Below are 27,399 nucleotides of genomic sequence, written 5' to 3'. Positions count from 1 at the left end.
CGCCTCACCAGGTCACAGGGCAGAAAGCTCGGGTCCCCGGGGCTCCTGGTACTTAGTCCAGAGGACGTGTGCTCACTCCCAAGGAGGGCCCCGAGCCCAAGCAGCGGCCGGCGCCCCTCATGTCTCCACAGTGGTTACGGAGCACGCTGGTCGGGCGCTCCCCAGGTGCCCGGCCCTGAGCTGTGCGGCAGGCAGGGGACAGGCCACCACTGTCCACGTGCTCCAGTCCTGCAGGAGGAGGGGAGCTGCAGGGTCCAGGCCCAGGGTGGACCTGTGGGTCCCGGAGGGAAGGGCCCTGGCCCGTGGAGGGCAGGGCTGGCTTTTTGCCGCAAATGAAGAGAGGACCCAGGCCCCCCCGTCGGGTTGTGCAGAAGCCCTGGCCTGATGGCTGCCTCTGGGCCTCAGAGTCCCCCTCTGCAGCCCCCAGCCCGGCGGGGCCCTCGCCGCCTGGGGAGGGCCTGCCTGGGCTGAGGCGGTGGGCGCTGTCGGGCGGAGAGCCAGACATCGGGGTATCTGGTCGCTGAGGCCCCGTGACATGTCGGGGAGTGTGCAGCTCGCCCTGCAGTCGTCCCCTTCCTGCTCGTCCTCGCCGTGAGTAGCACGGCGCGAGGTTACCAGGGACGCGCGTGGCACGCCTCTCTGCGGTCTGGGAAGGGCGGGTCTCCCCGCGGCCCGTGTCTGGTTCTGGTGTGGTCTGTGGACCCGGGGGCAGCCTGCTGGCCTGGGCAGCTGTGGGCAAGGCCCGCACTGCGCACGGCTGTGCCTGGGTGTGCTTCATGTGGGTCTGGGGCGGGGCTGCAGGGAAGGCAGGGGTAGAGGCCCTGCGGCTCTCCTGCGGGACGAGGCACTGTCTTAGCTTTCTGGGCGGGGGGAAGGGGGTTGACCCCGCAGTGCCCGGCCGTGCCGGCCCCCCAAGCTTCCAGCCCTTGGGGCTCTTTTGTGTGCTACTGTCGTCCCTCAACGTTGTGCTTCTTGCAAAGTGGGTGTGAATGTGTTCAGAGGGTGTTCATAAAGGCTTTGTTGTGCTTGACCAAAGAAACTTCCAGAGATGGCATGTGTGGTTAAGTATTAATACTAAGCAGTGTCTATGTGGAAAAGGGCCTCACTTCACACGTTGATGTCCGTCAAACCTGGACTCCTCTTCGCGTGACAAGTGCCCAGTGAGACCTGGACTTATCTTGTCCAGATGCGCCCTGTTCATACCTGAGCTTGACGGTCACCTGAAATACTCTATTGAAATGACTGGTGTAAACACCAGTCTTAAGCACCACATAGAGTGCTTTTTTTTTAATTAAAAGATCACAAAAGGAATGCATCAGTTCAGTTCACTTTAGTCACTCATTCGTGTCCGACTCTTTGCAGCCCCATGGACTGCAGCACACCAGGCCTCCCTGTCCATCACCAGCTCCCGGAGTTTATTCAAACTCATGCCCATTGAGTCAGTGATGCCATCCAACCATGTCATCCTCTGTCATCCCCTTCTCCTCCCGCCTTCAATCTTTCCCAGCATCAGGGTCTTTTCCGATGAGTCAGTTCTTCGAATTAGGTGGCCAAGGTATTGGAGTTTCAATTCAACATCAATCCTTCCAATGAATATTCAGGACTGATTTCCTTTAGGATGGACTGCTTGGATCTCCTTGCAGTCCAAGGGACTCTCAAGAATCTTCTCCAACACCACAGTTCAATTCTTTGGCGCTCAGCTGCTTTATAGTCCCAACTCTCACATCCATACATGACTACTGGAAAAACTATAGCTTTGACTAGATGGACCTTTATTGGCAAAGTAATATCTCAGCTTTTTAATATGCTGTCTAGGTTGGTGATAACTTTTCTTCCAAGGAGCAAGTGTCTTTTAATTTCATGGCTGCAGTCACCATCTGCAGTGATTTTGGAGCCCAAGAAAATAATGTCTGTCACTGTTTCCATTGTTTCCTCACCTGTTTGCCATGGAGTGATGGGACCAGATGCCATGATCTTAGTTTTCTGAATGTTGAGTTTTAAGCCAACGTATTCTCTCTCCTCTTTCACTTTCATCAAGAGGCTCTTTAGTTCTTCTTTGCTTTCTGCCATAAGGATGGTGTCATCTGCATATCTGAGGTTATTGTATTTCTCCTGGCAATCTTGATTCTAGCTTGTGCTTCATCTAGCCCAGCATTTCTCATGATGTACTCTGCATATAAGTTAAATAATCAGGGTGACAATATATAGCCTTGACGTACCCCTTTCCCAATTTGGAACCAGTCTCTTTTTCCATGTCCGGTTCTAACTGTTGCTTCCTGACCTGCATACAGGTTTCTCAGGAGGGAGATCAGGTGGTCTGGTATTCCCATCTCTTTAAGAATTTTCCACAGTTTGTTGTGATCCACACAGTCAAAGGCTTTGGCATAGTCAATAAAGCAGAAGTAGATGTTTTTCTGGAACTCTCTTGCTTTTTTGATGATCTGACAGATGTTGGCAATTTGATCTCTGGTTCCTCTGCTTTTTCTAAATCCAGCTTGAACATCTGGAAGTTCTCAGTTCACGTACTGTTGAAGCCTGGCTTGGAGAACTTTGAACATTGCTCTGCTGGCGTGTGAGATGAGTGTAATTGTGCAGTAGTTTGAACGTTCTTTGGCATTGCTTTTCTTTGGGATTGGAATGAAAACTGACCTTTTCCAGTCCTGTGGCCACTGCTGAGTTTTTCAAATTTGCTGGCATATTGAGTGCAGCACTTTCACAGCATCATCTTTTAGGATCTGAAATAGCTCAACTGGATTTCCATGACCTCCACTAACTTTGTTCATAGTGATGCTTCCTAAGGCCCACTTGACTTTGCATTCCAGGATGTCTGGCTCTAGGTAAGTGATCACACCATCGAGATTATCTGGGTCGTGAAGATCTTTTTTGTACAGTTCTCAGTGTTCTTGCCACCTCTTCTTAATACCTTCTACTTCTGTTAGGTTCATACTATTTCTGTCCTTTATTCTGCCCGTGTTTGCATGAAATGTTTCCTTGGTGTCTCTAATTTTCTTGAAGAGATCTCTAGTCTTTCCCATTCTGTTGTTTTCCTCTATTTCTTTGCACTGATCACTGAGGAAGACTTTCTTATCTCTCCTTGCTATTCTTTGGAACTCTGCATTTAATGGGTATATCTTTCTCTTTTCACCTTTGCCTTTCACGTCTTTTCTCAGTTTATTTATAAGGCCTCCTCAGGCAACCATTTTGCCTTTTTGCATTTATTTTCCTAGGGGATGGTCTTGATCCCTGCTTCCTATACAGTGTCATGAACCTCTGTCCATAGTTCTTCAGGCACTCTATCAGATCTAATCCCTTCAATCTATTTGTCACTTCCACTGTATAATCATAAGGGATTTGATTTAGGAGATACCTGAATGATCTAGCGGTTTCCTCTACTTTCTTCCATTTAAGTCTGAATTCCAACAAATTAAAACATAAGTCAGATGCACGCATCCTGCGTGTGACCTCCGGAAACAGCTCCTGTGTCTGGTTTGGTGCCTACAGCAGACGTGCTCTATGCCTGCGTGTGGCGTGTGTGTGTGTGTCTGTGTGGGTGATGCGCGTGGACCGTCTCTTTGTCAACAAAACACCTGCTTTGCACTTTGGCCGTAACTTCACTCTTCAGTTACTGTGATATCTGGGGTCCCACTCCATTTCAACACATAAAGTCAACACCTTTCCTATATCATCTCAATTTACAAGTATTGTAGCAGTGGTAATGTTTTCTAGCTTTTCGTTCTGCCCTCACATATGGGGGCCTGTAGTCACTCTTTCTGCAGATTCGACTCCTGAGTTAAACAGACTGTGCAAAGCCTTAAAAGCCCAGCTTGCTGTACCCCACTCTCCACTCGTGAGAGGCCTTCGTCCGCCTTCACTCACGCGATGCCTCCGCGGGTCACCTCAGCCAGCCTGATGGGTGCCGAAGCTGTGACCTCTCTGCTGTTTCAAAGAGCAGTTCCGTCCCCATCAGACGTGTCTGTTACGTCCCATCGTCCCTGCTGGGGAGTAAGCTGAGCTCCACGTTGCAGAACCGCTGGGCCTGGTTCCCGCGGCCCAGTGTGGCCCGTGCCCCTGAGCCAGGAGGCGTGCGTGCTGGCCAGGCTGTGTCTTTCTTGTGCTCCCCCTGTGCCCAGCATCTGCAGGCACGCAGGGATGGTCCCTAATGTCGCTGTTTAGTGGCAGCTCCCCCATACGCTTTTCTCTCGGCCGTTTTTCCTCTGGTTGCTTTATATGTTAATATCCCTCCTGCGTCTGTCACGTATGCTACGAAAAGTTGTATTCCAGCCTGTCCTTTGTCTTTCTAGAAAAGAAGAAAAGTCGCTTAGTCATGTCTGACTCTTTGTGACCCCGTGGACTATACAGTCCAGGGGATTCTCCAGGCCAGAATACTGGAGTGGGTAGCCGTTCCCTTCTCCAGGGGATCTTCCCAACCCAGGGATCGAATTCAGGTCTCCCACATTGAGGGCAGATTCTTTACCAGCTGAGCCACAAGGGAAGCCCTTGTCTTTCTAGAGTTCTCTTTTTATTGTTATCAGAGTAAGTAAATGTCCATAAATCACAGAGCCCCACCAGGCTCCCTCCAGGAACGGCTGGCCCCGCCCGGCCCGGCCCTGTGTCCTGACGACAAAGCTCAGAAAGTGCACAGAAACCGCCCGTGACCTTGATTGCATTTGTATGATTTCCCTTTATCCTGAAGTTGATCATTTGTCTCATTTGCTTAGTTTTCTGTCTGCCTGTGTTTTTTAAATTGAGGTATAGTTGATGTACAATATTAAACAGCTTTCAAGTGGACAATTTTTTAAAGTTCTATTCCATTTATACTTATTATAAAATATCAGCTGTGCTCCGGGTGTCTCCCCGTCCCTGCTTTTAATTCAGCCCCACGGTTTGGCTCTGCTCCGGCCCCTGACTGCCCTTCACAGCCTCCTGGGGAGGCCCGGCCTCTTCCCTGGACCCCACCTGCTCCTGTGTCTGGGCTCCTCCTCCGTCTGGGCTCTGCAGCTCCTCCGAGCTTTCTGAGAAGCTGTGTGTGGAACTTGACTATCTGGAGTCCTTGCCTGCCGGCAGGTGCCTTTACCCTAGCTCCCGAGTGATGGATAGCGTGGCTAGGTCTAGAGTCACCTTCCTTCAGGGCTTTCAGGCCCTTATCTTACCCTGCAAGTGACCAGAACCCAACCCTGCTCACAAGGCTGACCCTTGGGCCCCGAAGCTCTGAGACCTTCCAGGACGCCCCCATCAGGACCAGGCAGTGTTGCTCCCAGAGAGACTAACCTCATTGATGCCGACAGGGACCCCCCCACACGGGGGCGGGGGCCACACGCTGCCCCCCTCAGGGGCTGCACTGTCCTGGGTGTCAGGCAGATTCCTCACCAGGACAGACACGTGGTTGTAGAAACTTCATGCAGGTTCAGCTGACATCTTGTGGGGAGAGGGGTTGTGTCTGTTAATCTGGCGGGGCGAGTTGGGCTTCTTTTTTTCTTTTTTAATAATGGTAAAGTAAGAAGCTCAGTGTAGAAATAGAAATAAGTGAAATGTGAAGCTCCAGTTCTCTCAAAAATGCAAAAATAGAATTAAATATTAAAAAACACAGAAGCAGGTCCTCTTGCCAGCAGGGACGGCCGTTCCGTTACCGGGTCCTTTCCCCCTTTTGACACGAACGTCCTGCCAGGGAACCGGGCCGCGCAGACAGATGCTGCAGACAGAGGGCGTCTCCCCGGGACCGGGGCCTCCGGAGCAGGCTGTGCGTCTGGAGAGGCTGCCCCCTTGCTCGCACCTCACTTCTCTGGGAAGCGTCCTTCAGGCGGGCTGCTCCTCCCTCCTCCTCCCAGGACCCGTCTTTACCTCCCAGAGCCCCCCAGGGTCACGCCACTGCTGGGACCCCTGGCCCTGCCCCCAGGCTCTTAGAGGACAGAGTCACAGCAGCGTGAGATGTACGCACGGCCTCGTTCTTATAACCCCAGCCAGCTTACCTCCGACTCCAAGGGGAAGTCTGATCCTGTTGCTTGTTGCTCTAGAGAGGGTAAACTTCCTGTTCCAGAAAGATTAAAATCAGCAGGGCTGCTGATTACAAACAAAAACAAGAGGTAAAAGAAACTCACCAGTTTGCAGATCCACAAGTAGCGGAAGCTTGAATGAACTCATAAAGCATCTGAAGGCAGAAGTCTGGTGGTGAGCTCACCGCCACCGCGGGCTCTCGAGCTGCCGGCCTGCGGGGCTGAGACTCGGGTGTCCTGAGGCCACGAGGAGGGCCCCGCTGGGTGAGGCTACCCCCTTCCCAAGGCAGCCACGCCGACATGGGACTGGACTGGTCCAGGGTGTGGTCTGGGCTCCGGGTGCAGAGGCCCGACCACTGCGGGTTTGCAGAGGGCTCCATTCGCACAAGCAGGTCTGTTACCAAAAGCAACCCCAGCACCTGTGCCCCGGGGGTCAGGTGACACGCAGAGGGTGGGTCTCACCTGCAGGCAGGTGGCTAACCCTTTCATCGGGTGGGTTGGCCCTAGCACCTCTCAGCGGCTGGGATCCGAGCCGGCAGCCGGCTCCTGGGCCGTCACACATGGGGGAATTTTTGATTTGCAGGTGAGCAAGGACGTGCGTAATATAGAGGTCGTGGTAAACCGCCCCCTAGTCACCTTGACCCCAGTTGTGTCTGCCTGCGGGTAATGACATCTCCTTTTCCTGCAGCTTCTGAACCCAACCTGAAATTACGCTCCAGGCTAAAGCAGAAAGTGGCTGAGAGACGCAGCAGCCCCCTGCTACGCAGGAAAGATGGGCCAGTGGTCACGGCTCTGAAAAAGCGTCCCCTGGATGTCACAGGTACTTGAGTTTAAACCCGTCGCCGGCCTGCCTATCTCTGAGAGGCCATCCTGCACACTCTCCCTGTAGTAGGGAAACCTGCATCCCTCTGCATCATCCCCCACCCCAGTCCCGAGGGCGGTGCCAGCCCCCTCTTGAGTCCAAGGGCCCCAGGTGGCCTCTAGCAGGGCGCTCAGAGCCCTGTCCCTGGGCAGCTTGTCTGCCCCCAGCCTGGACCCGCAGGGCATCTGAGAGCAGTCAGGCTCCCTGACATCCCGGGAGACAGTCAGGGATTCTAAGTGGAGGGTTCTCTGAAGCTGGGGTGTTTAACGGCTCCCGCCCTGTTGGTGAGCCCAGGGCTCCTACCTGCCCCTGCCCATTGGGAAGGAGGCGGGAACTTGGGAGTCTCTGCGCCCAGGTCCACGCGCTGCTCTCGGCTCCCACCTAGTGGCCGGCGTGCGGAAGCACACCCGCTGGGTCGAGGCCCTTCCCCGTGGTCCCGAGGACACAGCCCACTTCCTGGGGCTGTGCTGTCGGGAGGGCACCCCGCCTCCGGAGGGCGCACCCCTCGCGCAGAGGGCGCACAGCCCCGTGCCTGGAATCACGGGACACAGGGGTTGCCTCGGTGGCCTGGAAACAGGCGGGGAGGGCCCGTGTGCACCAAGGACAGGGTTTGATGGAGACCTGCGGCTCTTGGGGCCGCCCCTCAGGAAGGAGGGGTTCCTGTGCGCCGTGGGAGGGGCCAGCCCTCCACGCTGGCTACCCGCACCCTCGGTCCGAGCTCAGAGTCTGGGGTGAGCTGAACGCTCTCAGCCCTGCCCTGTGGCCGGGGTGAAGCCCCTGGTCCCGGGCCTGCCTGAAGCCGGGTCTGAGGCTGCGGGCCTGGGGCGCCGTGGTTCTGGTAGAGAGACCAGGCCCCTCTCACTGTGGGTTCCGTGCAGACTCGGGCCTCTCCAGATTCAGAGTGCAAGTGTTCCCCCCGCACCAGGGCTTCCTCTCCTCGGGGGGCAGCCGCCCCCACCAGTCAGGCCCGGCCACTTCTGTCCTGGTGCTGGCTCTGGCCTTCTTGCCCTCAGCCTGTGAGGTCAGGACCAGGCTGGGCGCTGCAATGATGAGCCGCGGCCTCGCCTCCCAGCAGCTTCCTCTCTGACTCCAGAGACCAGGGCGCCCCACGGGGGCCGGGAACACGCGGCCTGCGGCACCTGCTGGGTGCTGGGCAGCATCACCCAGAGAGAGTGCTTTGAGGGACGTGAGCAGGGCGGGCGGCGGGAGCCCCCTGGGCCAGGGGCAGCTCGAGGGATGGGCACCGGCGGCACGGAGATGGGGGGTGGGTTTCCGGTCCAGCACAACCCCCCCGGCGGCTGGTGGGGAGGATGCTCTGAGCAGAGCTGGCTTTCCAGAACACGGGAAAAGAAGGAGCTCTGGGCGGAGGGGGGCCCCTCCCCTGGGGTCTCGAGCAGGAGGGGTCCGCGGCGTCCCAGACGGGAGGCAGGGAGGGACAGGGTGAGGGCGTGGCCAGCGGCGGCCCTCAGAGGCTCCTGAGCCGAGTCGGGGGCGTGGCCACGTCACACCGCCTGTGCCCAGCCCCTAATCAGAGCTGCGCCCGGCGGCGAGTGGACAGGAGAAGCAGCCGCCGCTCCGACCCTGTCCAGGGAAATGCTGTTAACCTCTGAGCGTGTTTCCTTCCACTCCTTTCTGGGCGGGTCTGGCACATATCCTGTGCACACTCAATTCCTTTTTCACTCGATATTAGTCACAACACTCCTGCACCTTTAATAATATTCCATCATGTCGATGCAAATGATACCACGGTGATTATGCATTCGTATTTACTTTCTTAGACCAGATTCCTTGAAATAGAGTGAAAAAGTAGTCAAAACACCGTTGAGCTGAAGATGGGTGAAAAACTGAAGAGATCACCTATAATTTTTATTGCCCCCAAAAGTTGTCCCGGTTTCCCACACACTCTGGAGGGTTTATCTGCTGACGATGCTGGGGCGGGCCCGTTTAAAGGAGGGCGGGAGGGGAGGCTCTGTGCAGCCAGGGGCAGGCTGACAGCAGGGGGATGCCCGTGGTGGGGTGGGGCGGGGCAGCCAGCCCTGTCTTCACACGTGACACGTAACACCTGCCAGCCCAGGTGGCCCTCCCAGCTGCCCCCGTTGAGGGAGGCACGTGTGCACATGACTTAACCTGGTGGAGACCAGGCTCTGGATCCGGTGGGTGAGGAACCAGGGCCTGGGTTCACCGCCAGTGACGGGGGGAAGAGGGGGTCCAGGGGGGCCTCGAGTGGACAGAGCCACTTGCTGCCAGGGTGTTCCCAGGGGGACAGCTGCTCGGTGGAGAGGACTCGAGTGCTCATGGTCCTCTGGGTGGAGGGAGTCATGCATGTACCCTTGGGTTCGGGTCTCCTCCATGAGAGCTGGGCCTGCGGGAGTGGGCACTGCCATCCGCATGGCACCCTCAGCCTCTTCATGTTGCCCCAAGTTCAGCCGGAACCAAGTCTGAGAGTCCTCCAGGCCCCACTGGCAGCTCCACGGGCTCATGCTCCTGGGCCAGGCCTCAGTTAGGGGCGTGGAGAAGATGTGCCCTGGAAGATGCCTGTTGGGCCCCTTTGGGGTCCAGCCTCGGGAGATGGACCAGGTTTCCCCTCCGCGTGCCTGCAAGTCCAGGTCGGGGTAGAGTGTTAAGTCATCAGAGGTCCCATGGTCAGTGGGCGCTTGTGGCAGGCAGTGAAGTGAAAGTGCAAGTCTCTCAGTCGTGTCCGACCCCGTGCGATCCCATGGACTATACAGTCTGTGGAATTCTCGAGGCTGGAATACTGGAGTGGGTAGCCTTTCCCTTCTCCAAGGGATCTTCCCAACCCAGGGATCGAACCCAGGTCTCCCGCATTGTGGGCGGACTCTTTACCAGCTGAGCCACAAGAGAAGCCCAAGAATACTGGAGTGGGTAGCCTATCCCTTCTGTAGCAGATCTTCCCGACCCAGGAATCAAACGAGGGTCTCCTGCGTTGCAGGCAGATTCTTTACCATCTGAGCTATCAGGGAAGCAGGCACTTGGGAGGGAAAGGCAGACAGCTTGGGCTGGTTCCCTCTGAGAGGCTGTACCCAGAGGTGCCAGTGTTCGACACCATCCAGCCAGATGAGGACGCAGAAACGCAAGACACACCCTCCTGTTACCACAGAGAGTCACAGGGGCTTCTTGTCGCGTGTTTGCACACGCAGCAGTAGGGGCTCCTTTGGCAGTGAGGGCGGGGGCACCCGGGTGGGACACGCTCCCTCCAGAGCCCCGGCCCCGGTGGGCGAGGTGGGGCCACACAGGCCATCACAGCTGCCTGGAGACCGTCTGGGGCGCGTTGTCAGATAGCCTGATCAATCACAGAGGCCACCAGCTGAGCTTTTCCCAGGATGTCTGAAAAACTCAAGGATTGGCTCAAAGCAGACGTTGACAGCAGAGGCTCTGTGCGTGAGCACAGCGCACTTGACCTTCCCCTGTTCACAGGCGTTTGGCCTCTGTGCTTTGTCGTCTCTTGCTGTTACAACATTAACGATTATTCAGGGCTTGTTTCTCTGGTGTTTATGATTATTTACAAAAGAGGAATAAAATTGACAGTGTGTACTCAGCTCAGAAGGCTTCAGGGGTGCGTCTGTTCCAGGGGACACAGGTTTGTGAAAGTCGCAAGTCAACAGCACAGCCGGGAGCAGGGAATTAGCTCCGGGGCCCCTGTGTGCGGACCGTGGTCGCGTCCTTTCCGCCGTCGGCCAGCTCAGAGCAGAGGGCCACCACAGCGGGAGGCCAGCCCAGCTCACACCTCGGGGTCCTTGCCGGGATCCGGGTCAGGCTCACGAGTGTCTCTCCCTCCTAGACTCAGCATGCAGCAGCGCCCCGGGCTCCGCACCCAGCTCGCCCAACAACAGCTCCGGGAACGTGAGCACGGAGAACGGGATCGCGCCCGCCGTCCCCAGCATCCCGGCCGAGGTCAGTGTGCGGCGCGCTCGTCCACAGGGTGGTGTCCAGCCGCCCTTCCGTCTTGACTGTCGGGGCAGCATCTCCGAGGCACCTCAGACTACGGGGGGCAGTGCCCGTCACCTCTGCCGGCCAGACCCCAGCTGTGCTGCAGGTGGAGAGGCAGCTCCTGGAGAACCCTCCTGGGGGCTGCTCGGGCCAGGTGCTCAGGGTTGGCTGCAGGCCACGCCCTTGGCCAGACCTGGGTCAGGGTGATGTTCCGAAACCTTCACTCCCTGCTTTCATTTTCCTCCTTATTCACTTTGCTCCCCCGGCTCATGCCACAGGTGTCTGGAGCTCCTGCCTTGTGCAAGCCCTGTGGCCCCGCTCAGGGCCTGTCTCCTCTCGACTGGGGTGGGCGGGTGCTGGCGGGAAGGGGAGCCAGTTGCACACCCCATTTCCTGGGACGGAGCCGGCTGAGCCGTGTGCTTCCTACTTGAATGGTCCTCCTGACTGCGAGGTTCTTGTGAGGTATTTTTTTTTTAAGTTCCTTCCAACTTACAGGAGGCTGTCATTTCTCAAACACGGTAATTTGTTCTCTTCCTTAAATGTTTAGAAATGAGTCCTGCCCCTCCAGAGGGCTGACAGGTTTTGGTTGGAGCACACAGGCCCACGTGTCCATTTTCAGTTTTTAGACACTTAAGATAAAAAGCAGATTTTTAAAGACTGAGATGATTTTACACTGCTACCTCTAGCTTGCTAATCCCCCTTTATTCTTTTCCTTGTACATCTATTTTATTACCTGTGCATTTCAGCCTCCCTGTTTAAGGACTTGTTTAGATTAAGAGTTTTAACAATCCTTCTCTGGGAGGCCGAGGTCATAGCTGAGATCTACCTGTTATCAGCCTTAGAACTTGGCCTAGAAATTGCTTCCTGGAACGAGCTGTAAAGGCTGCATGTGGCTTGTCAGTCTTGCTCACAGATCCTGGTTTTATTTCAATGGGCAGTTATGCCCCTAATGGTTTCTACTGTAGAGACGCCTTATTTGAGTGGATGCCAGTTTAAGTTGCATGTTAATTTTTACAAATTGCATTTTCATGTAAATTAAGCTACTGGAAATTAATAGAAGATGTCAAAGGATTTGCAAGAAACAAAGATTGCAGTTCGCGCATTTTATGTTAGATACGGTAATCACAGGGCTAGCCCTTGAAAATGTGGTCACAGTTGGATGTCCTTTGTGGATTTCAGTCTAGTTAGACCTGGACAGTTCCCTGAGCACCTCTGTAAGCCTGAGGCCAGGGCTGGCCACTCCTCCGCCTCTGATCCAGAGGCGGCAAGGGGTCCTTGTGTGGGAGGGGAGCCTGCTGGCCCAGCCCTGCATCCCCTTTCCCGGCTGGACCGAGGGACGCCCAGCATCGTCCTTACACGGGGGGAGCAGGGCTCCCTGACCCTGGACAGCCTCTCCCCAGGAAGGGAGCTTCAGGCGATGCTGAAAGCCCGGTGGGATCTGGGGGTGTCAGTGGGGGTGCTGCCTGGCCCCGGCCTTCCTGGGCAGCTGAGGGGCATGCCATAGGGCAGGTGGAGACGGCCAGCACCAGAAATGTGGACCAATCAACACATCAGACAATTCCCAGGAGGCTGCTTGATTTCTAAAAATAAAGTAGGTTTTGTTGTTTGTGTGTTTAAAAAAGCTTTGGTTATAAAGAGGCAATGACAACTTTCAAGCACTCAGTGTTTGCTTGTTTTATTCCTGGACAATGATAATACAGTGGAATCATGCTTTCCTTGGCAAGCTCAGTCACTTTCTCTAAATCAGAGCTTGCTGATTTAAAAAAAAAAAAACAGAAAAGGGGCTACTTTTAAAGTCGCCCCTTTAGTCATTGCTGTACCGTTTACTATGTGAACAGACTAAAGGTGGCGGCAGCCTTCACACGGGGGAGACACACTAACCTTCCTCCCAAGTGGCCCTTCCCGCGCTGCCCAAGGACCCAGCCGTCAGGTGTGTGTGAGTTTCCACGTGACACCATGCGTGTGACACCAGGAAGCCACCCAGGGCCTTCTGCCCGGCACGGGATTCCAGCACACACGCCCGGGGGTGGTCGTCGCTCCGTCCTCCGATGGACCGAGGGGCACTTCCCGGCCAGGGCTGCAGTCCCGCCCTTGTTCACAGTAACTTTCAGCTCACGTTCTTTCTAACCGCACCAATGAAATCTTAAAGCAGGCAAAATGATCCTCATCCTTAATTATATAATCCGTTGTGAGAAGAGCTAGGCGAAAACCGGTTATAAGTCCATGATTAGTGTCATTTTCTACTGCTGAGAGGGGGACAGTGTGAATACGACAGTGTCCTTTCGGCAAGGAACCTTCATGCTAGAGGCAAAACGACATGAAATACGACAGTAATTCAAGTCCTCGGAGACTGGCACTTAGGCACACATGATAAATAAGATTCCAAGTCATCAACAGGATTTTCCCAACCTGAGTGTCCTTGTGTGTGAACACGCCTCGTGGATTTACCCTCTGACTGGCTGTAGGGCCCTGTGAACGCTGCTGTGGCCACGTCCACGTGTGTCCAGCTTCCTCTCCCAAGAGCATGTCCTGCGAGGGGAGTGGGGTTTAAGATCAAAGGTTAGATGTGCCTTGAAGACTTTTGACATGGATGGCCAAACTGTCCTGTGGAAGGAGCAGGCCGATCATGGTCCACCCAGCGGTATGGTTCTGTTTTGCTGGGTCAAGATGCTGTTGTCATCCTAAAATATCTTTGGCAATTACACAAAAACTGCAGGTTTTTAAATGTTCCTTAATTTTTAGTCTTTTTTTTTTTTTTTTTAAGATTACTGCTGATGTTGAGTTTTTTGTTTTTTTCAAATGAGTTTCTTCTCCGTCCTGGCTCTTCTTTGTCAGTTCTCACTCACTGTTGTTTGATTTACCTGCTCTTTATATATGGCCTTTGCCTGTACTACAGTTGCCAACCTTGTATTGCTGTTATTTGCCTTTTACGTGAAGGGATTTTTCTATGATCAGCGTTTCCCTCTCTGGTTCCTACCTCTCTCATTATGTTTGGGAAGACATTCCTGACCCTAAGACTGTATTTTTAAGTATATTATCCTAGGTTGATTCTAGGTTATAGAATATAGGTTGAATCTAGGTAGATTCTATCAACTAGGTTGATAGTTTTACAATGTTGTGTGGATTGAACAAGAGCAAACAAGAGATGGACAGGTCGTGAGTCGGAGCTGATGGCTCTGCAGTGCCCCGCCTGCCTCCGAGCTGTCGTTCACACGTCTCTGTCCCGGGGACCTCAGAGGGGACCTCAGCCTGCCCCGGAGGGTTTTCTCCCCTCGCTTCCCGTGGCGCAGGCCGCCCAGGCCTGGCCGTGCAGCCTGCGTGACGCCCGTGTGCTCTGTCTGCAGACCAGCCTGGCGCACAGACTCGTGTCGCGAGAGGGCTCGGTGGGCCCGCTGCCCCTCTACACGTCGCCGTCACTGCCCAACATCACGCTGGGGCTGCCCGCCACCGGCCCCTCCGCAGTAAGTGGGCGCCCCGGGGTCTGCGAGGCGGTGGTGCGGGCAACCCCCCTCCCCAGGCCCCTGACCCGGGCGCCCGGCTGCGTCTGTCTGTCCAGGCGGCGGCCGGCCAGCAGGAGGCCGAGAGACTGGCCCTCCCCGCCCTGCAGCAGCGCATCTCCCTCTTCCCCGGCACCCACCTCGCCCCCTACCTGGGCGCGGCGCCCCTGGAGCGGGACGCGGGGGCGGCCCCCGGCTCCCTCCTGCAGCACGTGGTCCTCCTGGAGCAGCCGCCCGCACAGACACCCCTCGTCACAGGTGAGCGGGCCGTGTCGGGCCATCATGGGCTCCCCAGGAGGGTGGGCGGGTGACCTGTCCCACGCCAGGCGGTGGCCGGAGAGACCAAGTCCACTCACAGAGCCAGGGGCGTGGAAGCCAGAGCGTCAGACACACCTTCTGGTTGATTTCCCCAGAGCAGGTTGCCAGCCCCTGATGTGTCTGCCCTTGGGTGCTCAGGGCTGGCCCGCGGGCAGCAGATTCGTCAGCAGTAACGTTTTTTTAAAACGTGCCCCGTCTAAGGGGTGGTTATGTTTAGAAAAAAAATTAGGGCTTTCCTGGTGGCTCAGATGGTAAAGACTCTGCCTGCAATGCAGGAGACCCAGGTTCAGTCCCTGGGTCGGGAAGATCCCCTGGAGGAGGGCGTGGCAACCCACTCTAGTGTTCTTGCCTGAAGAATCCCATGGACAGAGGAGCCTGGCTGGCTGCAATCCGCGGGGTCACAAAGAGTCAGACATGACTGAGCGACTCACACACACACAGAGATTTGCTATAAAATTCGCACAGCAACAGCAGTGTGAAGGTGTCACTTTCCAAGTGACAGAGTGCTCAGGGTTTGCTGTGAAATGAGGGGGCCCCACTGCAGAGCTGACCTCCCAGGTCCCGGCACCATCCAGCTGGGTCTTCAGCTTCCTCCCCAGGTTTTAGCAGGGCCGACAGAGCCCCCAGTGTCAGTATCAGCAGGGGAGTCCCCCTCAGCTGCTGGTTGCTCTGGTGGTGACGTTTGGTTTTATCGTTCTCAGCATTCACCCTCGCTCTCTCCCTTACTTCCCGACTGGCCTGTCTGTCCTCCCCGGGGTCATGTGGGCCCTTCCCTGCCCCCCACTCCCTCCCTGTTCCCAGGCTCCCTGGGGTCAGCTTACACTCTTGTAGGCAGGCCAGGAAGCCCTCCCAGGTTCAGAGCTGTGGCCGTTCACATTGACACTGAAAGTTGTGGGTTTTTTCACTTTTTTTTTTCTCTTTACACTTTTTATTTTGTATTAGGGTATAGCCAATTAACAAACAATACTTCCGTGGTGGCTCAGACAGTAAAACGTCTGCCTGCAATGCGGGAGACTCAGATTTAACCCCTGGATCAGGGGGATTCCCCTGGAAAAGGGAATGGCAACCCACTCCAGCATTCTTGCCTAGAAAATCCCATGGACAGAGGAGCCTGGTGGGCTACAGTCCAGAGGGTTGCAGAGTCGGACTCCTCTGAGCAACTAACGCTTTCACTTTCATAGCCACTTTCATAGTGAAAATCTCACTTTCATTGTTAACAAACAACACAGTGACAGTTTCAGGTGAGCAGTGGAGAGACCCAGCCACTCATCCACACATATCCGTTCTCCCTCAAACCCGCCTCCCATCCAGACTGCCACACCACCCGGAGTGGAGTTCCGTGTGCTTCTCACCAGGTCTGTTAGCGCCCCATTTTAAACGCAGCAGTGTGTGTGTGTCCATCCCAAACTCCCCAACGACCCCTGCCCCCGTCCCTCCCCCAGACAGGAACAGTTAAAAGCAGAGGCCAGGTGTGGCTTCTCCGTCCCACATGTGACTCGCCACATCCTCGCGTAGCCACTGGCTGAGGCGTGGTAGAAACGGGGACCATTCCACCAGCACGGGGAGCGCAGTCAGACGGCTCCGGCCTGGCGCACGGCCCCCAACCCGCGCAGCATTCGGGGTGCAGGCTCGCTCAGCGCTGACGAGGCCCACGTCGCCTTCTGCACGCCCAGCCTCGGGGCCCTTCCTCCGCATCAGGCCCAGCTCGGGGGCCTCCCGGGCACTCAGTACGGGCAGTTTCCGTGTGCACCTCCGTCCCCCGGAGCGCAGACACCGATTACCTTGCACATCCCCTCCCGGCACCCCCTCAGCATCTGATGCCAGAAGGGTCACGGTAGATACCTCTGCGGTAGCTCCTGGTGCCAGGCAGTGTCTGAGCCGCGTCGGAAGGGTCGGGCTCGCGCTGCAGGCTGGCTTCTGTTAGGTTCTCTGAGGTTCCCAAGGGCTCAGCCCACGGACCTGCCTGCTCGCTGGTGGTCACTGTGGACAGACAGACGCTGTCAGTGCTAGGGCCACATCGTTCCACAAAGGCTGACCGTGCTGGAGGAGCGGCCGGCCCAGATCCATCGGGGAGTGGGCGTGCGGATGTGGGTTCCACGTGGTGCCTGCTCAGAGTGGCTCCCACAGCCCGGGTCCTCGCCGCTGCAGGAGGCTCCTGACAGCCGGTGATTGTGTGCTCCAGTCTTCTCCTGAAAAGAGCCCAGTTCCCCAGACAGTCCCCAGGTTGAGCTCTGAGCAGCTGGTCAGGGTGGGGTGTGCAGGTCCACACACCCCAGTTTTAAAGACTCTTCAGGTCGGGCAGCGGGTGTGTAAGGACTCAGGTCACAGGAGTCACCTGTCTCACGTGGGTTCCACGTGAGACTCCACATGGGCTGAAAAGGATCCCCAGTGCCAAAGCCGGTGCTGCAAAACCAGGCCCAGAACACAGGGCGATTTCACTTTTCAACTTCTCATTTTCTTTAACCCCCATACCTGTAGGGGCGTCCATGCGGCAGCTCTGTTTGCAGATTCGCTTACTGTTAGTGCAGGTGAAGGAAACCTTCAACCCAGGTGTCCATGGAAGGGCTGGGTGCTCACCGGGAACTCCCATCCCCTTGTCCTCTTCACCTCCTGCTCCAGAGAGGACCTCCGAGGAGGCCGGCCTGCCCTGTCCCCGGGAGGAGCCGCTCGGCACTCGCCACCCTCGGGTCCCTTCACTGGGGCCGGGTGAGGGCAGCCGCAGGCCGCCTGGGCCCCGCTGTCCCAGCCTCCGCAGGCCAGCTGGTCACTGGGACAGAATTGGATCCTAGTCTACTGGGCCCTCGTGCTTGGAAGTTTCACAGCACATACAGAAAAACCAGTTTCCAGTTACCATCAAAGGCTCCTATGAATGGTCTGAAGGTTCATCTTCCGGTTCTGAACCAGAAACTTCTGAACTCAAGTGTGGCCTGTCCACACTGGACGAGGTGTAGGGTCTGTCTCCTGGAAGGTCAGATCTCCAGTTTTAAGGGACACCGAGCACGACACCTGTCCTCGAGTGTGGGGGCCCCGCAGATTTACCCCCCGCCGGAAGCACTACAGCCTGATCTGGGGTGAAGGGGGTGGAGGTGAGGGGAGGGAGCAGAACCAGACCGGGGTCCAGCCTGAACTGCTGGGGCTCCGTGTAGACACTGGCTCCCCCGGCGTCGGGGACTGGAAGTCAGGCCTCTCCATGGCTAGCCGCCCGCACCCTACAGGGACAGTGGCCTGTGTTCTCAGGGTGGTGGTGTCCTGGCGAAGGCGGGCTTCTGGGCCAGCATCGAGCCGCCAGAGCCCCAATCGCAGGGAGGGGGCCCTGGAGCAGCAGCAGCAGAAACCAAAGTCCCCACCTTGCCAGCTCATTTGGAGCCCTGGTTCCCTAACCTGGGTCACAGCAGATGCTGGATCTCTGGAATGAGTGTTTCCTCCTTTAAAACCGAGAGACGCTTCCCTGCGGATACCACGCAGGGCCGGCCCAGTGGCCCCAGCGCAGGGCTCTGCAGCCCCACCATCTGTGACATCCTCATTCTCGGGGGCCCAGGAAGCTTTAAAAACAAGTGATGTCTTCTGAGAGGGTGCCTTTCAGTAACTAAGTGGACTTTTAATCCCGTAAGTGCAGTGTCCGGTGGCTGACATCCTTCCTCCCTCCATGAAACAATTTGTGTGCATGCTAAGTCACTTAGGGCTTCTCTGGTCACTCAGCTGGTAAAGAATCCACCTGCAAGGCAGGAGACCCTGGTTCGATCCCTGGGTCAGGAAGATCTGCTGGAGAATACCCACTCCAGTATTCTGGCCTGGAGAATTCCATGGACTGTACAGACTGAGTGACTTTCACAGTCATGTTTGGCTCTATGCCACCTCATGGACTGTAGCCCGCCAGGCTCCTCTGTCCATGGGAGTTTCCAGGCAAGAATACTGGAGTGGGTTGCCATGCCCTCCTCCAGGAGATCTTCCCAACCCAGGGATTGAACCCACGTCTCTTATGTCTCCTGCACTGGCAGGAGGGATCTTTACCACTAGTGCCACCTGGGAAGCTGGTGAAATGATTTAATCCCCCATAATACTCAGACCAAGTGAAATAAAGTGAAAGTGAAGTCTCTCAGTCATGTCCGACTCTTTGCGACCCCATGGTATGTAGCCTGCCAGGCTCCTCCATCCATGGGATTCTCCAGGCAAGAATACTGGAGTGGGTTGCCATTTCCTTCTCCAGGGTATCTTCCTGACCCGGGGATCGAACCCGGGTCTCCTGCATTGCAGGCAGACTCTTTACTGCCTGAGCTACCAGACCAACAACTGATGAATTCCGAAAGACCTTCTCTACGTGGATGCTGTGTCTTTGTTTAATTTTTCTATCGATAGAAAACCAAGGAAAGAATGGTTCTACCTTTCAACTTTTTCACTTCAGTTTACTAGCCAAGCAGATAGTGAGGTTTAAAATAATTTACCTTTCCAGAAAACTATTTGGGTTGGATAAAAAGTGATGGTGGTTTAGGGAAACTCTGATTGATTAACTTTTTGAAAAGGTAGTGAGGGACTATTTTGCTAGGGTTGAATTTTTTTTTCTGTTTGTATACAAAGTAGAATTTCTAATACAGAAATAACCCCCAGGAAGGAACCAGGAAAAGACTGACAGTCAGTACCCACTGGAGGGGGCTTGGGTTCGACTAAACACGGCAACACAGCCCCTCCCAGGAGTCAGCACTGCAGGCAGCTGAGAGCTGGCGGGGTCTGTCCACCTGTGGTTTGTCCTGGTCAGACGCTCTGATCTGGGGTCACTGGTAGCCTGAGTGATGTTTAGTTTCTCCAGCTCTGGTGCCAGGAAACAGATACTCAGGTGGCCTGGGAAGGGTCTGTTACACCCTTTTGCCTATGGTACCAGGGAAAATGGTAAACTGTCTAAACCCACAATTTGTAAAAGAAAAAGTATTGATGGTTGAAAGGAATATAGAAGGAGAACATTTCACCTCCTGGTTCACATGAGGAAGTTGCATTTTGAAGCAAGATTCAAACACAGATTCAAACCTACCCTCTTCCATCCACACAGATTCTTAAACACTCAGCCCAGACACGGTGCGGCCTTGCAGCCCTTCTCCCTGGCAGCAGGCGACAGCCTTTCCCAGAAATTTGCAGAGATTTTGACAACATGCATCAGATTTTTTTCAAGTGTTGATCCCTCTTTGTGTATAAAATCGAGGCCTTGAGTCCCTTAAAATGGTTTGGTCCTTAAGGGCCGGTGTCTTCCTCACACCCGGGTTTCTGAGGCTGTCAGGGAGGCGCCCACTCGCTGGTTCTCCAGAACATTCTGGAGCCACCAGACCCTGGCCCCTTCCTCAGCCAGGCCCCTCTGAGGGCGCCTGTGCCGGGGCCACCCTCGGAGCCCACTTACGGCCTGCACCTGGGTATGGGGGGGTCCAGATGACTGGTCTCCGTCCCTAAGTCCAGGTTTCGGGTGGTCGGTGTGCCGGAGCGGGCCCGGCGGGCTTCAGGGAGGCGGCGGCGGCCGGCCTCCGTCAGTCACTCACCAGGCCTCCCCCCTCCCTTCTGCTCCTCCCCTCCCCGTGCTCTCTCCAGACCGCTACCTTGCAGGCCTGGGCGCGCTGCCCCTGCACGCGCAGCCCCTGGTGGGGGCGGAGCGCGTGGCGCCCTCGGTGCACAAGCTGCGGCAGCACCGCCCGCTGGGCCGCACGCAGTCGGCGCCGCTGCCCCAGAGCGCGCAGGCGCTGCAGCACCTGGTCATCCAGCAGCAGCACCAGCAGTTCCTGGAGAAGCACAAGCAGCACTTCCAGCAGCCTCAGCTGCACCTCAACAAGGTGAGACGCGGGGCGGGGCCGAGGACACGGGGGCGGGGCCGGGGAAACAGATGGGGCGGGACCGGGGGACGTGGGGGCGGGGCCGGGGAAACACGTGGGCGGCGAGCAGCTTTTCTCTTTGGGGTCATGAAGGAGGCAGAAGTGGGGTGGGCTGTATGCCTGAAGCATCTGTGTCCTTGGGTGGTATATTCTACTTGCCCCTCATGGGTCTCTGGGACTTCTTAAGGGGATTTATCCTCTTAAGCAAACTCCCAGCAGAGTGCCCAGCAGATGCACGGGGCCCCCAAAGCACAGGTTCCAGGCCCTTGGATGCTGGCACTCCTCCTGCCCACTGCAGCCACCTCGGCCAAAGGACTCCTGCCCAGAGGTCTTCGTCCCTCCGTCCAACATCTGGACGGTCACTCCCAGCCTGCTCTCAGCAGGAAGCGGCACTGAGGTCACTGTGGCCCTCCTTGCTGGTTATTGAAGCAAGAACAGCAGTTTCAGATGCTGGTTCCAAATGCTGACGTTCGAAGCAAGACCCGTTTCTGATAGAGAATGAGAGGAGCCACTTTGGAAGGCTGTTCAGCGGTTCCTCCAAAGGTTAAACGCAGAGCGACCACATTGCCCGACAGCTTCTGTCCTGGGAGAATTGGAAGCCCTGAACGAACAGCCAGCTGACCCAGACCAGGCCCTACTGCCCGCCCAAGCGCTCGGACAGAGGCTCAGCACCCCCGCCCCAGAACCACTCTGCCTGGCTGGTTCCCCTACCAGACCGCACAGGGCGGGGAAAGGAGTGGGTGGGGCAGCTGAACGCAGCCCCTCCGGGCAGGAAAGGCACCTGTCAGGGTGGGCAAGATGGATGCCAAAGTGTCAAAGTCACTTCCTGTCACCTTGCTGATGCCAACTGTCTTCTTAATTGTGTTATGTTGTTATCTGAGTGATAGGGTAGGAGACTAGAAAGACAGGAACACCTGTTCACGTGTGGTATGTTCTCCAACAGAGAGACAGAAGCAGGCTGATCTCTCTGGATTTCACTCCGTGATTGATTTGCTGTCAGCAGCGACAGCTGATTGAAATGTTTATACACTGATCTCCCGGAGGGTGCAGGGAGCTGACAGTTGTATCTGGCACTGCCGGCACCGACATTTCTGCCCTCTGTCTTTCGGGCCCATGGCCTGAAGGCTCCTGAGCCAAGGCCCGCAGCCCCACCCCGCAGCCCTGGCTGGAGTGCACCAGGGTCTTAGCCATTCCTCGTGTGGGTTACTGCTCCTCAGCTCAATTATGAACGTGAACTCTGGGTCCCATTTGTTTGGGCATCTAATGGTGAGCATGTCCAGTAACCTTAAACGCTGGCCTGCTTACCAGTTTGGTCTGGGCCCTGAACTCCAGTCTGGCTTTTAGAAGCTTGTTGTTCCAAACATGGAGTTACCTCCATTCTCGTTTAGTTGGCTAGAGGGTGCTCCTGAGGTCCAGAAGGCCCTGGGGAGACAGGACGGATCTGTGTGTGCCCTTTGCTGCTGGGTCACTGCGGTCATTCCCAAGGTCACATGTGCCCACTCAGAGCTGACCTCCTGGTAGGGCCTGGGGCAGCCCTGGCTCCTCCAGGATCAGACACTGCTTCTCCAGGCCCCCTGCAGGGGCCCTGCCCACCCCCTCAGTGTCCCCTGGGTGAGGCTCTCCCCTGCTCCTTGTGTCTGCATGACCTCCCAGGCTCTCAGCCACCCCAGTTCTGCAAGCTTGGCCTGGAGCATCCATGCTTCCCACCTCCATTTCCCATCTGCCTGCTTCTTCCTAACCATCACCTTCAGCCCTGGCCCATTGCCCAACCCCTCGCTCAGATCCCCCTTCCCAGGACAGCCCCTCACAGGTTGCCCAGAGTCTGGGTCTCAGCCTCTCTGCCACAGACCCAGTCCCCTGCCCCGCCCGCCCCGGCCTCCCCCTCTGCAGCTGTCCTCAGGCCTCTGGCCTGGAACCCCCGGGGCCTCCCAGTGCACCTGGACCAGCCCCTCTGCTGACCTTCTGTCCCCTCCTGGCTGAGCCCCCAAAAGGTCATTTCTCTGCAGGCAGTCCCCTGACCCCACCCTTTCTCAGCCTGACTCTTTGGGATCTTCCCACAGCAGAGAGGAACTTGCCTCCCGCTCTGAGAAGGCACCTGCCTCCCAGACCGTCATCTGGAGGCTTAAGTCTGTGGTTTTGGGGGCTCCCGTCCCCGCGTCCTCCCCCACTGTCCACGCCCTGTCGCCATGTCCTCCCCTGATGTCCACGCCCTGTCCCCACGTCCTCTTCCCTGACCCCCACCCAGTGTCCACAGCCTCATCTCTCACAGCCTCACCCTGGAGCACATCACAGGGGCCTTGGCCGCTCCCACCCTCCCCCGTCCTTGTTCCCTCCCCATCGCTTTGCTGTGATGTCTACTCACCAGTCTGTCCCCCAGCCACCTTCCCAGGCCCTGCGCTCCCCAAACCTCCCATCAACCCCAGCCTGTTACCTGTTGGACTCTGCACCAGACACTGAGGGATGACAGCAATGTGAGCACTTTGACCCCGCGGACCCTAAAGCTGAGGCTCCCGATGCCACCTGCTGAGGTTTCCAGGCCCCTGTGGACCTGGGGGGCCTGGGAGGGGCCCAGCGCCCTCTGCTGGTGGAGATGGGTCCTCCTGCCGCCAGCCCTGTCGTGGGGTTGTGGTCTCACCCCCAGTGGACTCTGTCCAGGCACAAAGCTCATAGTGGGGCCTCACCGGCTCCAGGTATGTGGGAAGCAGATGAGATAGACAGATCCCCAAATCTTCAAAGACAGATTTTCAGAACACTTTTTTGGATGAACTGCTGTGAGAAGTCTGTCAAATCAGCAGCTGAGAGGTTGGAGGATTGTTTACTCGAAATGGTTCAGAGCCTGTCCGCCCCCTGCCCACCCCGCGGCTTTGTCCGCTGAACACAGACCTGTTCCCGGAGCTGTGGCCTCCGTGTTCCGGCTGGATTGGCACTTCTGAGGAGACGCTGCCTGGGGGCGGATGTAGAGAGGGGCCGGGGCCTGCCTTCACAGCGTGCTTCCTTTGCAGAGCTTCGCACAGCAGCTTAGGCGATGGTCACTAGAGCAAGTCCCTGGCCCAAAGGAAACTGTTCGCTCAGCAAAGCCAGCCAGCTGCTCCGGAGGGTCAGTGGCTCAGTCCTCCTCTGGGGTGTGGCCCTGGGGCCCACGGTGCAGCTGAGCCCAGCTGGTTACCGTGAATGCAGCCCCGGCGCCAGCACAAGTGTCCCCAGTCCTCCCGTCATGGGCCAGGCTGCACGCATCCAGTGTGGGTCAGGGCGCAGGTGGTTCTGTAAGGACTTTTTAAGGCTCAAGGGCTCAGGACTAAAAACTTGAGGCTTCCTGGAAGCCCTTGGTTTCCTTCTAGAAACAGAGTCAGGACGTGGGGAAGGGTCCGTCCTCCCTGGCAGGGCAGGGCTTTTGCACGTGGAAGTTCAGCGGGGTGGTGGGGGGGGGTACGTGGTGTGCCAGCCGCAGGTTTGGGGCCAGCGGCGTGGGTGAGCGGACTCAGAGGCCACCTGTCCCCGTGGAGGAGAGGGTCCACGTGGTGCCTGGGTGTGAGCTGGTGGGGTGGCGGGTGGGGGAGGCTGTGACTGAGAAGGAAGGAGGGTGCACCCCCCCACCCCCACTTCACACGCAGGTGTGGATGTGGGTCGACACCTTGCAATTGTGGTGAGTGACTTGCATTGTGGTTCACTGTGCCTGGCAAACAGGCACTTGATAGCAGGTCCCAAGCGCTAGGTTTTTTCTCAGCACCACGGACAGCGCCCGGCTCTGTGTGTGTGTGTGTGTGTGTGTGTGTGTGTGTGTGTGTCTGTGTCTGTGTGTGTCTGTGTCTGTGTGTGTCTGTGTGTGTGTGTGTCTGTGTCCTGTCCTGCCTCAGCCCAGGGTGACAGCGTCCTCAGACAGTCAGCCCCGTTGATCCTGAGACGTGGGCTCTGTGTGTGTCTGAGTGTGTGTGTGTCTGTGTGTGTCTCTGTGTGTCTGTGTCCTGTCCTGCTCAGCCCAGGGTGACAGCGTCCTCAGACGGTCAGCCCCGTTGATCCCGAGACGTGGGCTCTGTGACCACCCCCTTCCTGTCCCAGCACCTCCTTCACCCCCGTCCCGCCGCACTCCACCTGGTACCCCTGTGTTGCAGATGATCCCCAAACCCAGCGAGCCGGCCCGGCAGCCCGAGAGCCACCCCGAGGAGACGGAGGAGGAGCTGCGGGAGCACCAGGCGCTCCTGGAGGAGCCCTTCCTGGACCGGCTCCCGGGGCAGAAGGAGGCCCACTCGCTGGCTGGGGTGCAGGTGAAGCAGGAGCCCATCGAGAGTGACGACGAGGAGGCGGAGCCCCCACGGGAGGCGGAGCCCGGCCAGCGGCCGCCCACGGAGCAAGAGCTGCTCTTCAGACAGGTGCCCGCAGAGCGGGGGGACGGGGAGCAGGGGGTGAGCAGGGCCTGTAGAGCAAGTCCAAGGGCGTTGTCCTCCACACCTGCTGGTCCAGGCCCCCAGCTTTCCCTGCTGATACAGGAGGCAGATGTGATGTGAGCTCTGCTTTGCAGGCATCACCCCAGAGACACTGGCCCTCTGTCCACTGCGTGTATTTGTTTACCTGCTTCTCAGCTAAACAGGCCCCAGACTCCCTAGGGATGGTTCCCCTTCAGGCCCAAAGGCTGCAGATTAACCCAAATCTGAGTGCTAGCATAGAAGGGTACAAAGGAGGCTGACTTGATCATTGATCAAGAAGGTTCGCATCGTCTGGCCAGAAGCCAGGACCTTTGGGGTCAAGAAGACACTAGTGACCGTGTTAGAGGCCTGAGTGCCCCCAGGGAGCGGTCTTGTCCCTGAGAAGCTGGGCCAGGGCGTCCGAGGGGTGGAGTCTAACACCTAACGGTGTGCTTCATCGTGGAGCTCAGCACCTGGGGTGTGGAGCCCTGGCTCACCCAACCCTCCCCGTGGGCCCGGTGCTAGCCACCCAGGCAGACTCCTCCTCCCCTGACAGCCCAGGGGTGCCTCCCCCACCACCCCTGGGGCCAGGGTGGGAAGTGACACCCGGGCTCAGCGCCTTGGTTTTCCGGGATCCCCTCTCAGGTAGCCGGCCAGCCTTCTCCCCGGCTCCGCATTTAAAGGCAGGGCCACAGGTGGCTGGTGGTCACTTTTGCTAGTCCTTATTTGGAGGGCTTCCTGTCTCACATCTCAGCCACAGTGTTAGCGCTAAACCCCTGCTCTTCAAGTGGCCCTGGAGCCAGTGCTAATGACAGCAAGGAGGTCAGGGCAGGGGAAGCCACTGTCCCCGCTGCAGTGTAGACTCACTCCTGCAGTGTGAGTGCACCGGGCAGGCCGTCCGAACGATGGGGACCGCGGCGGGCCTCATTCCCGCGCTGGGGGCTTAGGTCAGGGCCTCGCTCGTTCACAAAGGAGGAGGCCTCCTCTTATGACTGGAGTTCAGCGTGCTGTAACTGTGCTGGCTTGAAACTGGGAGGCAGTTTTTTAGGGCTGGTGGTGTCTCGCCAATGATAAGGTGGTCAGCATTCTCTCAGGGGATTTATCCGTGTGCTCCGAGCCCGAGACAGTGATCAGAGGCGCTGGGGATCTGGTTCTCGGGAGAACCGCAAGCAGAGCTCGTCTCGGGGGAACGCGGTGGCACACGCAGCAGTCTGCAGAGTCACCTTGAGACAGGCACCTGCTCCAAAGGCGGCAGGTGTGAGGTCTGCAGAGGCCGCGGGAGGAAGCGCCTGCGGAGGGAGGCCCAAGGCGGGGGCGGTGCCTGCCCCTGCAGGGCGGGCTCCAAAGTAGGGTGTCCTGCCCTTCCCCCCTCGGCCGGAGGGGGGAGACCCCCCTGCAGGGAGGAGACCCCCTCGGGTCCCTACAGAAGCAGCCGTGCTCCCAGCAGGGCCAGGCAGGCCCCCCACCCATCCCACCACCTCTCCCCGGGCTCCACCCACCTCCCTGGGCAAAACCGGATCCGCCCCAAGTCCCTGCCTTCGCACCCCCGAGTGCCCCACCACCACCCTCTCTGCCTGGGTATTGCCGCCCCGCCCCCCAGGTGTCACCTCCTCAGGGAGCCCTCCATGGCCCCCCGTCAGCTCTGAGCAGGCTTTTCCACTGACGGTCTGTCTCCCCACGGGGATGTCCAGACATCCTTCGGCAGGGTCCAAGGCCGCTGCCTCACTGGCTGCCCTCCCGGCCCGGAGGGCAAGCTTCTCCCCAGCAGCCTGGCATAAGGCTCTGCACTGGGAGCCCAGGGGCGGTGGGGTGGAGGGTCTGGGAGGGAGGGGACCCGTAGCCCTGCAGCCGGGGACGGGAGACGCCGGGAAGCAACAAAGCGGCCCCTTTCCTCCACCCCCAGCAAGCCCTCCTCCTGGAGCAGCAGCGGATCCACCAGCTGAGGAACTACCAGGCGTCCATGGAGGCCGCCGGCATCCCTGTGTCCTTCGGCGGGCACCGGCCCCTGTCCCGGGCGCAGTCCTCCCCCGCGTCCGCCACCTTCCCCATGTCCGTCCAGGAGCCCCCAGCCAAGCCGAGGTTCACCACAGGTACTGTGGAGCGGGGTGTGGGGGGCCGGGGGAGGGCGAGGGCCCCCGCTCGGGGGAGCCGCGGCTGCAGACGCAGGCCTGCTGGGCCGGAGGGCGAGGCTCAGCCTGGGCGAGGCTCCCGGGTCATGCCCATCCCTGGGCCCGCCCCCACCAGGCAGCTTCCCACCCAGGGTCGGTGGGGTAGTGACCTTGCCCTCCTTCGTCTGCCCTGTCCTTGGGCCGAGCCTCTGCCTGGGGCCCTGCCTGTGAGGCCCAGGCGACCCCTGGAGCGTGCAGGTCGAGTGGGCGCAGGGTGTGGCCGGACCCGGATGCTCACTCTCTGCTCCTGGACGGCCCACAGCACTGCTCCTGCCTGCGGTCTCGCCTCACGCCCCACCCACAGCCTCCCAACCCTGCAGAAGTCTGTGGGCGGGACTCTCTCCTCCTGAAAGCATTCCCGGGAGTCAGG

General features: G+C 57.8%; 1 protein-coding gene across 6 annotated transcripts in view; it reads left to right on the top strand.

Moving 5' to 3' along the window:
- Window positions 1-27,399, top strand: part of HDAC4 (histone deacetylase 4) — a 289,199-nt gene that overhangs the window by 214,455 nt on the left and 47,345 nt on the right. For all 6 annotated transcript variants that reach the window (XM_043878233.1, XM_043878235.1, XM_043878234.1 and 3 more), the window contains 7 exons: window positions 6,679-6,810; window positions 10,652-10,764; window positions 14,145-14,261; window positions 14,357-14,555; window positions 20,184-20,422; window positions 24,571-24,828; window positions 26,765-26,951. In XM_043878233.1, coding sequence (XP_043734168.1) covers window positions 6,679-6,810; window positions 10,652-10,764; window positions 14,145-14,261; window positions 14,357-14,555; window positions 20,184-20,422; window positions 24,571-24,828; window positions 26,765-26,951 — 1,245 coding nt within the window. The remainder of the gene's footprint in view (window positions 1-6,678; window positions 6,811-10,651; window positions 10,765-14,144; window positions 14,262-14,356; window positions 14,556-20,183; window positions 20,423-24,570; window positions 24,829-26,764; window positions 26,952-27,399) is intronic.

This window comes from Cervus elaphus, chromosome 20 (genome assembly GCF_910594005.1).
Source record: "Cervus elaphus chromosome 20, mCerEla1.1, whole genome shotgun sequence".
Lineage (NCBI taxonomy): Eukaryota > Metazoa > Chordata > Mammalia > Artiodactyla > Cervidae > Cervus > Cervus elaphus.
The sequence above is the reverse complement of the archived record's forward strand: the minus strand, read 5'-3'. Positions and strand labels throughout refer to the sequence as shown.